Source organism: Meriones unguiculatus, chromosome 3, assembly GCF_030254825.1.
Source record: "Meriones unguiculatus strain TT.TT164.6M chromosome 3, Bangor_MerUng_6.1, whole genome shotgun sequence".
Lineage (NCBI taxonomy): Eukaryota > Metazoa > Chordata > Mammalia > Rodentia > Muridae > Meriones > Meriones unguiculatus.
In genome coordinates, this window is record NC_083351.1 from 29835001 (window position 1) to 29845547 (window position 10547).

At 54.9% G+C, this 10547-nt stretch overlaps 1 protein-coding gene across 1 annotated transcript; it reads right to left on the bottom strand.

The window, feature by feature from the left end:
- Nucleotides 1-1975: 1975 nt before the first annotated feature.
- Nucleotides 1976-3714, bottom strand: Guca2a (guanylate cyclase activator 2A). Its single transcript, XM_021635005.2, has 3 exons — nucleotides 3479-3714; nucleotides 2615-2822; nucleotides 1976-2231 (listed from the first exon to the last, which is right to left on the bottom strand). The coding sequence occupies exons 1-3, from the start codon at nucleotides 3551-3553 to the stop codon at nucleotides 2167-2169; spliced, it is 348 nt and encodes a 115-aa protein (XP_021490680.1). The 5' UTR covers nucleotides 3554-3714; the 3' UTR covers nucleotides 1976-2166.
- Between the last annotated feature and the right edge of the window lie 6833 nt (nucleotides 3715-10547).

Sequence of the window (10547 nt, forward strand, 5' to 3'; positions counted from 1 at the left end):
GCTGATGCCCCGGGGATCGTGAGACTTTAAGAACTTTTTCAGGGATCTGGAGAGATGATGAAAGCACTGTTGCTTTTGCAAAGGACCCGGGGTTCAGTCCCAGCACCCGCTTAGTGGCTCACGGGGATGAACAACCTCCTCTGACCTTCTAGGGCACCAGACATGTATGTAGTGGACATACATATACAGAGGTGAAACACTGATACACATTAAAAAATAAAATAAACAAAACTTTTAGTATTAGTTTGTTACTAATACTAAAACTTTTAGTATTAGTTTGTGTATTCTTCACTCAACTTTACAAAGTAGACTTTCTTCTCATGTTTGTTTGTGAGACAGGGGTCCAGGCTAGGAGCTGAGGAGGACTTTGAATTCCTGATCTTGTTGCCTCTACCTCCTGGGATTACATGCGGCATCATGCCTGGTCATGGTAGTTCTCAAGATCTCCATTTTGCAGACGCGGAAACTGAGTCTCACCGCCCAAAGTCACACTCAATGAATCTGGCTCTAGTGATGAAACCTTAAATGACTCTATCCACCACACAGTTCATTAACACACACACACACGCACACCCCTCGCAACCCTGGGATGAAGCCGGTTTTCAGACAAGGAGCTCAAGCGTCAGAGAGTAGAGCGTGGCTTTTAAGGGTCAGGCTTAAGCCCAGTCCTGTCTGCCTCCCACGCCCCACCGCGTGCACACTGGGCTACCCGGGTGCTTCCCACCATCCCTCTCCTCTCGGAGTTTCCCTTCTATCCTACTTCATGTCGGTTTTAAAATCCATCTGTTCTGGGCAGGTGTGCAGGCCTGTAATCCCAGCACTCTGGGAGGCAGAGGCAGGCGGCTCTCTGTGAGTTCAAGGCCAGCCTGGTCTACAAAGGGAGTCTAGGACAGCCAAGGCTACCCAGAATCCATCTATTCCACTGCAGATCCCGGGATAACAAAAAGGTCCTTCCTCCTTTGCAAAGCTTCCTGGCAGGCATTAGACAGAAGAGGTCTGCATTCCAGACCACAGGCAGCCTGTCTGAAGCCCTCCTGTGGGAGCTCCGGCGCACCCCCACCCTCAGAACAGGCCCCAGCAGCCTCCTCTTTCTGTCTCCTGCGTCCTTGCTGAGTGGCCTCACTCCTGTATTGTGTGAGGTCATCCCCCACTGGAGCCATTCTCCACCTGACCCTTGGTCCTGCTTTCTTCTGTTTCTTTTTCTTTAAAAACCATTTGAAGAATTTCTCTTATATCAGGTCTAAACTGGGAGTTTGAAATGCAACAATCATGGGGTCTAGAGCTAGACACTGTTAAAGAGAAGGAAACTGAGGCACAGAGAAGGGAAGTGGTTTCCCTGACATCACACAGGATGTGGAAGGTGGGGGGGGGGACTGGGACCTGGCGTCCTGGCTTTTCCTCCCACACTGCTGTTTAAGCAGCCACCGCTGGGGGTAGCCTTAACCCTGAGCCACGCTGGAACAACTTCCTCATGCACAGAAGTCACCAACAGGGTGGCCGGAGCTGTGCAAGAGGCACAGGTAACCACGGGACACAATCATTCTTCTTGGGGAGGCTCGGGAAAGGCCATGGAGCCTGGGCGGGCAACCTAACGAGGCACGCAGAGGGCAGGGCAGGGGGTGCTCCTTCGAGTGCGGATCCTAGGAAGGCAAAGGCAGCACCGGTGCCTGAGGGAGCCAGATCCTAAGTGGCAGGTCAAACGCCTGTGAGTATGGGACACCCAAACCAGCTCAGACTAGTTCCTGTCCTCACAGGTGGCCTAGCAGCTTAGTGACCCCAGGAAGTTAAATGGGAAGACTCCACCCTCCTGGATAGTCCCTGTACCCGTGTGTGGTGTCAGTGTCAAGGTTGGCAGAACTTGGCAAGGAAAGGGAGCCTTGTACTTTGCACACTGAACCCCAGATTTCTGGGGGCAGGTGAGTGTTCACAGCACCAAGTGCTTGACTGATGGCGAGGAGAGGAAGGAAGGCAAAACTCGAAGTACTAGAGTCTGGTTTATTGGCTGAGGGTTCGGAGGGCTTCCCCAGGCAGCTGTCTCCTCAGCTTCCTCCCTGCCATGGCCAGGAGAGTTTGGGATGCCAGGGATGGGGGTTTGTCAGGCCCTCTGCTTCCAGAAGGTAGAAGGGGCTTCCGTGGGGGCTGAGAAGGAAGGCAAGCGACGTCATCCTAGCATCCGATGCAGGCAGCGTAGGCACAGATCTCACACGTGTCAGGGTCCTGAGCAATGGCCTCTGGTCAAGAGAGAAGGAGCCTGGTGAGAGACAGCCGCCCTTCCCTCGTAGCCCCTGCCTCTCTACAGCTAGAGTTTGGGTACCTGTCACCAAACCACCAGGATAATCCCACCAGGCTGGTCTCCCCTGACCCTCTGGGCTTTCTGCCTCAAATAGGGCTTACTGAAGCCAGCCAATCAGAGTGCAGCTTCTAACCAGGACAGAGATGGAGTTCCCTTGACCAGAAGATGGACCGCAGGGCTCCTTTTAACCCATGCTTCTGAGTGAAGGCCTTTCTAAGAGGCTTCTGCAGGACCCACTTAGAACTAACCAATCAGAGCACGCCTCCTCCTCCAGCCCCAGTCAGGGAATGCCCCAGCCACAATAGCCACAAAGCCACTCACGCAGCCTCTGCAGGATCTCCTCAGCATTGGGTTTCTGGCAGAGAGGCCTCAGCGCTTCTGGAAAGGCAGGGAGGCTGCACAGCTGTAGAGCTGCGGGCTTAAGAAGCCCGGAAGCAAACATCTTATGACCCACCAGCCTGGGCTTCTGTACCCTCTGGAGGTCCTTAAGCTGTTTCACCGACTCCAGAGGAAAGGAAAGATCTCCATCCTGAAAGAGACAGCCAGAGCGTGAGGCCAGGCTGTAGGCAGCCACCGCCTGGGCGGCTTGCTTGGGACCATCTGTAAGGCAGTGTGAAGGCAGCCTCCTGTGCCCCTGGGCTTGTTAGAGGCCTGAAGTTCTGCACAGGATGGTGTGAGGAAATGGGGAAGCAGCTAGGGAGAGCCAGGAGTGCAGAGGTTGTCACACGAGGGTGAGCTGGCCTCCTGATCTGTGGGTCCGCCAGCCCAGGCTGTGTTTTCCTCACCAAGGGCACCTCCAGCCTCCAGCCTTTCCGAAACAAAAGGATCCCGGAGGCCTCCCTGAGAGAGCAGGCCCCTTGCTTGCCGACACCGACACCGTAGCTAGTCTGGTGTCATCAGTGGGCATGCCCAACCACCTAGGTCCTCATGTGTGCAATCGATGCCTGGGAACAAGACCCGTGTTCCAGGCAAATGCAGGATGGAGGAACCGGGGCTAGATTTGAGCCCAGCCACCGGCCGACGCGAAGCCCACCTTTCTGTTCTGTGGAAGGCCGCCACCAGCTCCTCCCCAGTCCTGCAGAGTCCCAGTGGGACACGGGAGCAGCCAGACTGATCCCAGAGGAAACCCATCCCTCATTTCAGGACTCTGAAGATGGGCCAAACCGAGCAGGGATGGGGCCATACCTGCACGGTGACCCCTTCTGCCAGGACAGCCACGGCCCCCAGGAGGCAGAGCGCAGAGAGTAAGCAGGCATTCATGGCAGCAGTGTGCAGCACAGAGCTGGCCAGTGCTGAGTGCCGGCAGGTAAACAGTGGCACTTTTAAAGAGGCCGGGGTTACTCAGTAACCCTAGGGCCTTGTCAGCCGTATCTGTTGCCTGTTGTATGCTCCATCAGATAAGGTCAATGAAGCCTGGGAGATAAGGGATCAACACAATCTGGCAGAACCCCGTTCCCCCCTCTACACTGCCCCCCTCCCCCCGTACTACTTTGACCTACAGCTGGGCTGGGTCCTACATTTACTCTTGGCCAGGTCCTGCAGACCCAGCCCTGCCCTTGAAGGAAGAGGCCCAGAAAGGTGGCTGTGGCTCTGTGACGACAATGACAACAGAGACAGGGCCCTTAGCATGGGGCTGGGGAGCAGGAAAGAGGCACCTCTCAGCCACAGGCGGGCATTCGAATCCCACCACCAGGTCCGTTTGCCATGGACAGGCGGGCATTCGAATCCCACCACCAGGTCCGTTTGCCATGGAAGTAACCGGCAGCTGTTTCTCTTCCAGACCTCACTGTCCCATCCACCTCCCCAGCCGACACATGCCCAGGTGCTGGGGAGTGAATGAGCACCGAAGCGTTCCGAGCAGTTCCCGGCACACAGGAAGCCCTCGATGACCTGGCTGTTACCTGAAGAGTAGCCACAGTTTCTCACAACCCCCTCTGACGGCCACCTGCCTAGCCCGCAGCAGCCGGTCCTCAGGCAGTGTGGCTCCTCTGCCCTGCCCTGCCCTGCCCTGCCCCGCTCTCAGTGGTTGCCATGGACCTATGTGAATCCGGCTCCCTCCAGGGTGACCCCTGTTGCGACGGAGTGAGCCCATACGCTCACTGCAGGACCTAGGGTGCTATGAGCCCCAGGACCCTAGAGAGAGCTGTCCTGGGGGCCCCTCTTCCTGCTGGCTCCACCACCCTGGCTATATAACCAGGGTGAGAGGCAGCATCCCTGGATGGACGGACAGTACTAAAGAAGGGGCTGGAGGGAGAAGGGCCTAGCAAGAAGGGACTGGACCGTGCCTGACCCAGGGTCAAGGGCAGGGGCAGGAAGCAAGAGGTCCTTCCATGCTGTCCTAAGCTAGGCTGGACTTCTGCTGTCTGCGCCCCACCCCCCACCCGACACTGTGGGGCCGCAGGCAAATGCCTGCATGCACTGACATGCACATTGCATGTGGTGGGTGTGTGCACACTGAGATTGTCTGAGTACTTACGTTGATGTGTGTATTGGACATATGTAAGTATTCTGAAACGTGTGCAAAGGTGTGTTTCCGTGTGCACTAAAGTGTGTTTGTGTGTGGGCACTGAATGTACAGAGGTGTCTACCTATGTTCGTGCCAGAGTGTGACATATACTGAGGTGTGTGTATATATATATGCTTGATCACACGCAAGCGTACACCGAGGAGTATGTGTCTATGTTGAGGATGAATGTGTGTGTGCTTACACTAAAGTGTGTATGCATCTACCTCCTGAAGTGTGTCTTTGTGTATGTGCATTTGTGAGGAGGTACCCGTGTACTTTGGGGAACAGTGTGTGTGGGTGTGGGTGTCTGTGCACGCGCAGACAACACATGTACAGTCCTTGTGTTCCACACTGGCTTCGGCTGAGTGGGGTGACATAGCACGGGTGTTTGCTGAGCTGGGATGTGCAGTTGCAGGGTACCTGTGTGCTAGGCTGGCCACAAAAATCACAGATGCTGCAAATGGGAGGGCTCATGTGGTGAGGGCAAAAGAGCAGGATCTGGGGTGCACTGGGGAGACAGGGGCAGCTGGGCTAACAGGATAGCAGCAGCCAGGTCAGGGGTTAGGGTTAGGGTTTGGCATAGCATCTGGGGATGGGAGTTCCTTCACTTTGAGCGGGCTTTGGGGATGGAGAGTGTAAGGCTTGGGTTAAGTAGATGCTGGTTAGGATAAGGCTGGAGATGGAGCATGGAGGCTCCGGGCTGGGCTTGGGATTATTTGTGTGGTTGTAATTGAATAGCTTGCTGTGAGGCTGGAGGTGGGGTGGGGCTGAGTTTATGATTTGGGTTAGGTCTGGGATGACGTGGGAGCCTAGGGCCTGCTGGGATTTGATTTGGCTTTAGGGTGGGGACTGCATTAGAGAAACCCTTTTCTGACTCAAGGTGGCTCTTGTTTTCCCTCCTAAGGTGTGGCCCTGATTGGGGGAGTGGAGGGGGCTCCTACCCCACTCCCCACTGCCTCTCTTGCCCAGGAGCTGCTCCATCTGACCTTCAGGATGACGCAGTTCTCCACTGTGGAGAAGAGGAAGTAGCTATTAGGTCCTATCCCTTTGGGTCTGGCCCTAGCCAACCCCACCTGCTCTGGGAAGCAGGAACCTACTCTCCTCCCTTTTCCCATTACTGACCCTGCCTAACCTGGGGTCAGCTCTGACCTCAATCCCTGCCTTTCTTTTCAGGCTACATATGTCCTCATCAGCCTGCATTGAAGCTGCTAGAAGTTGGACTGTAGTTGTGCTCCTGGAACCTCAAGCTTGCCCCCTGCATGCCGAGGCTTGTCCTCAGCCCCTTGCACGCCTTGTCCCCTCCCTTCATGACCCTGAGCCTGTTTTGGTTTCCCATACTCCAAGTCCACCTCTTCTGGCCAGCCAGTATACTTGCACAGCCTTCCAAGCCACCGTACCTCCTGGTCCTGGCTGCAGCATCATCTAGGGACAACCAGCTATTGTCCCAAACCGAGAGGCTGCCAGACAAGGTCGTGATCTAGCCCCTGCTTAGTGCACCATTCAGCCAGGACCTCAACACTACACAGGAGTGGGAGGGGAGGCCAGAGCTCAGGCCCCAGAGCTGGACAGCCCCAGATCGGGTACCAGCTTCATCTTTCAAAATCATCTGACCTTCCTGAGGCCCAGCTTCTGTGAAGATAAAGCAAAAAGAACAGCTCCCCTGCAGCTTTGAAGGTATTCTAGCAACTTTCAGGGGCCCCCAAACCCTAAAGTTTCGACTATCTCTACTCTTCTGTGCTCCGGAAGCCTTCCCACCACACTTGCACAGCCTGCGAGAGGCCAACAGCGTAAGCTGCATGCCCAATGCTCAGGGAAGGCCTGGAATTCAGTGGATGCCACCACATCTAAAGGAAATCCTGAAAATAGCAGGGCTTGTCCCAAGCACAGAAATTAACAACTGTGGCCAACAATTCTGCAATTGGCTGGGCCAAGCCCCAGGCGGAGTGCTCTGCCACTGTGAGTATCAGTGACACTACTCCCAACACAACTGGCCCTAACTCCAAGGCTGGAAGTTGGGGGGTTCTGCCTGGTGTTGGGGGCACCTTGGGCTTCCCAAGGAGACTGATAATATCCCTTTTGGCCAACAGATCCATTTTAAAGGCTGTGTCTGGGTGACCTCACTGTGATTCTCAACGAAGGTCACGTCCGCTAGAGACTTAGTCTTCCCACAGGACTCCTGCCTGTAAGCCCACAGGCCTAAGCAGAACAAGACCCAGAAAGAGCCTGAAGATACTAGAACTGATCTGTAGGACCATGAGAGAGGTGTGGTCTGCATTTTGGTCCAACCTGTGAGGCCTGTAAATGTGCTTTAAAGAATGCAGCAATCTCCGGTTGCCAACGCGAGCCCACAAGAAGCCATAACTATCTGGGAACTCCTGCGTCTGCTTTGCCAACAAACGAGTAAGAAATAACTGGACAATCCCCCCATTTTAAGTGATGGGAGTGGTGAGTTGAAGCTCAGTAAGGTTAAGAAACCATGACTTCCCAAGGGTACATGCAGTATACATGTACACAGTTGTGGGATCTGGCTGTATTGACTGTGCATGGCAGAAAGGCACAGGTACAACGGCACACGTGTAAACACAGGCTCTGGACACCTTCAGCCCAGAGAAAGGCACATTTTTTTTAGATTTACTGCCAGGTGGATTTGGTGAGAACAGTGGTCATATAGCTATAAATTCCAGAACCAAATCCAATGTTCTCAAGTGCCAAAGAAAAACCTGGAGGACTCGGTGCAATGTGGGGCCTCCTGTTCTGTTCTTGGCATCACACACACTTGCCCTTCAAGGGAAGAGAGAAGTGACCCACCAAGAGTCAGCAATGCCCCCACTGCAGAGCAGAAAATGGATAACCAGAGCACTCATGTCACACAGGAAATGGCAGCCAGTGGGGCTTGAAGGCCCTGGCCAGAGCCCAAGCCCAGTTTCTCCTCCCCCAGGACCCAGGTTGGTGGGCGCCTTCCCTTGATGCTCGAGGGGGCAGCTGGGGAGTGGAGAGGGTGTGTCTGCTTGTTTGCCTCCCCATGGCTGGCCGGGAGGAGAGAATGGGTTCTCATTCACCATCTGCTCCCATTCAAACACAGCAGCTGTTTCCTCCTCCTCCTCCTCCTGCATCTCAGACTATCTGCCACCCTGGAGGGCAGGAAGGATTCAGCTGGGGTACCCACCCCCAGGAGTGGCCCCCAACCCCCTCAGAGAAGCCCAAGCTGACATAGGACACAGACTCCACTGGACTCCTTGTGGGGCATGCTGGGAGCTGTGGGAGGAGCGCCTAGAGCTCAAGTCCCTGGGACCAGGCCACAGTGTGCCTGCTGGTGGAAGGGATATTTGAAGTGGCCTCTGACTGACAGATGTAGACCTGGGGGCACAGGGAAGGTGAGCTGGTCCGGGCTAAAGGACAGCAGGGCTCCACCAGCCTCAAGCTCGGGCATTAGGGTGATGACAGTGAGAAGCAATCTGGAACTTTGGCAGAGCCTCCATACAGAAACTGGGGCAGAGGGCTAAGGCGGGACAGGCTGCACCTGGTGAGCATGCAGGAGGGAAGGGGGTGCTCCATCTCAGCAGGGGCGGAGGGGTGTGGGGGGAGGGGCAGGTACCAGCTGTTTTTGACAACTTGGTCAGAGCTGAGGGAGGGAGGGAGGGGAAGGAGAAAAACTCCCCTGGATCTATAGGCTGTGCCAAGCTGCCATGTGCTTTCCAGCTGGCTTCTCAGCACCACTCGGAGGTAAGGTGTTTTGTTCTATGTTTAAGGGGAAACGGAGGCTCAGGAAAGGTAGCATCTTGCCCACCTTAAAAAAAAAAAAAAATCCTAGGACCTACCTCCAAAGCCATATTCTTCTCATTGCCTTAAGCATCAGCTGTGCTGGGCCCTTGAGATCTGTAGAGATCCTGACCACTGGCCAAATGACAAGGGATCAGCTTCTGCTAGGATGAGGAAGCCTGGGCAGGCACGGATATACACCTGCGATCTAGCTCAAAGCAACACCACCCCAGGAGAGCTGCAAGGGGGACAAGTCAGGTATGTGATTGAGAGAAAAAATATCTCTAGGAGACTCAGAGGGCTCAACACTGACAATCTGCAGACTGACCCCAAGTGCGTGTCACCTGGGATTCAGGATCCTAGAAAAGGAGAGTCTGGGGAGTTTCCCCAGCCCCAGAACTTCAGAGTACACATAGACTGGGTTGGCAGCCTGGGAAGGGAGAGATCAGATCCCGAGGGCAAGCTGAGTGGCAAAACTAGCCATTATCTGTGAGCTCTGGGTATGACGGAGAGCCTGTCTCACTGGCCCAGCATCAGCCGGGGCCTGCACACGTATGCACATCTACATAAACATGCATCCACATTTGTGCCCACCCTCCCCCCCATCCGCTACAGCCACTCAGACTACATAGTGACATTCACTCAACCGTCACGCTGTCTGTAACTCCCACACACAGCCACACATCTATGCTTTGGTGAACATCATTCCTAGCCTCTGAGCATCACCCAGGCATGCAAAGGGAAGCTGAAAAGTGTCCTCTGACTTATTACTTGCCTACGACAGGAAGCTGCCCTCTGACCTTTGGAGGGGCCTGAGAGCAAAAAGGTGGCATTCCACAATCAGGAGATAGGGCCAAGGGCAGGTTCTAAAGCAGGGTGGGCTGGGGAGAGGGAAGTCAAAGGTACCCGGGACCCCGTGGAAGAGGAGATCAGCCTCCATGAGCACAGACCAGAATGAAGCAGATCTGGGCTCCGTCCTCCCCCTCACACGGCTGTGACCTTTGGGCCAACACTCTACCTCTCAAAGTGGCAATACCCAGCAGTAAAAGGCAGATAATGGCACTGACCTTCCGAGATGGCTGGGAGTGCTGAGGCAGATAATGGCTGTCAAGTACCAGGCAGGGAGCTGGCAAATGGTGGCAATAATCGTAATGCACTTGACAGAGCAGTGCATGGGGCACCATCCAAGCCTGCTCAGGCTCAAAGGCAGGGCTGGAGAGGGCAAGGTGTGGGGCCTGCCTGAGCCACGCCTGTGGGAAGAATGTCAGCCCTTTCATCAGCTGGTGCTAGGTGGGCAGGTGACTTGGGGTGACATTCCTGAGGGTCCAGCCAAGGCAGCTATGGGGTGAGCCCACATGACGCTTAAGCTGAGAACTGCAAGGGGCCGGGCATCTCCAGTCAGCAGTGTTGCCACACGAGGGGGGGGGGGTCGTCACGGACAGGGAAGGAAGGCTCCTCTTCCTTTGTAAACTCTGGGGGCTGCAAAGGGGCAGGACAGCCCAGAGTTGAAGGAACCCTTCCCAAAAGGAGAGGCACATGGCTGGCAGTGCTGCCCCCTGGTGACGACAGGCATTCCCTGCAGCCTTTGCTTTACAGGATTTTATTAGAGACTTTCACTATTCTAAAATTTCGTGTATGTGCACACTGCACTGGATCCCCTGGGGGACTGGAGTTACAGGTGGATGTGAGCCACCCAACACAGCTGCTGGGAAAGAAACTAGGGTCCTCCATAGGAGCACCACACTCTTAGGCACCAAGCCGTCTTTCCTGTGCTCCCATTTTTTTCTCAAGTTCTTCCCTCTACTCAGGAGCAGCTAGAAGACCTGGGGCAGCCAGGCAAGCTGCTGAGAACAGAGGTCCTAGGCTAATTGGACTAGCTTTGAGATCCAGCCCCATTTTTGCTATTATTACCAGCTCTGCCACTAGACCTGGCCCAGATGCTTACAAGATGGCAATACCACTATCAGGCCCAGCGGTGTTTCCTAAGAG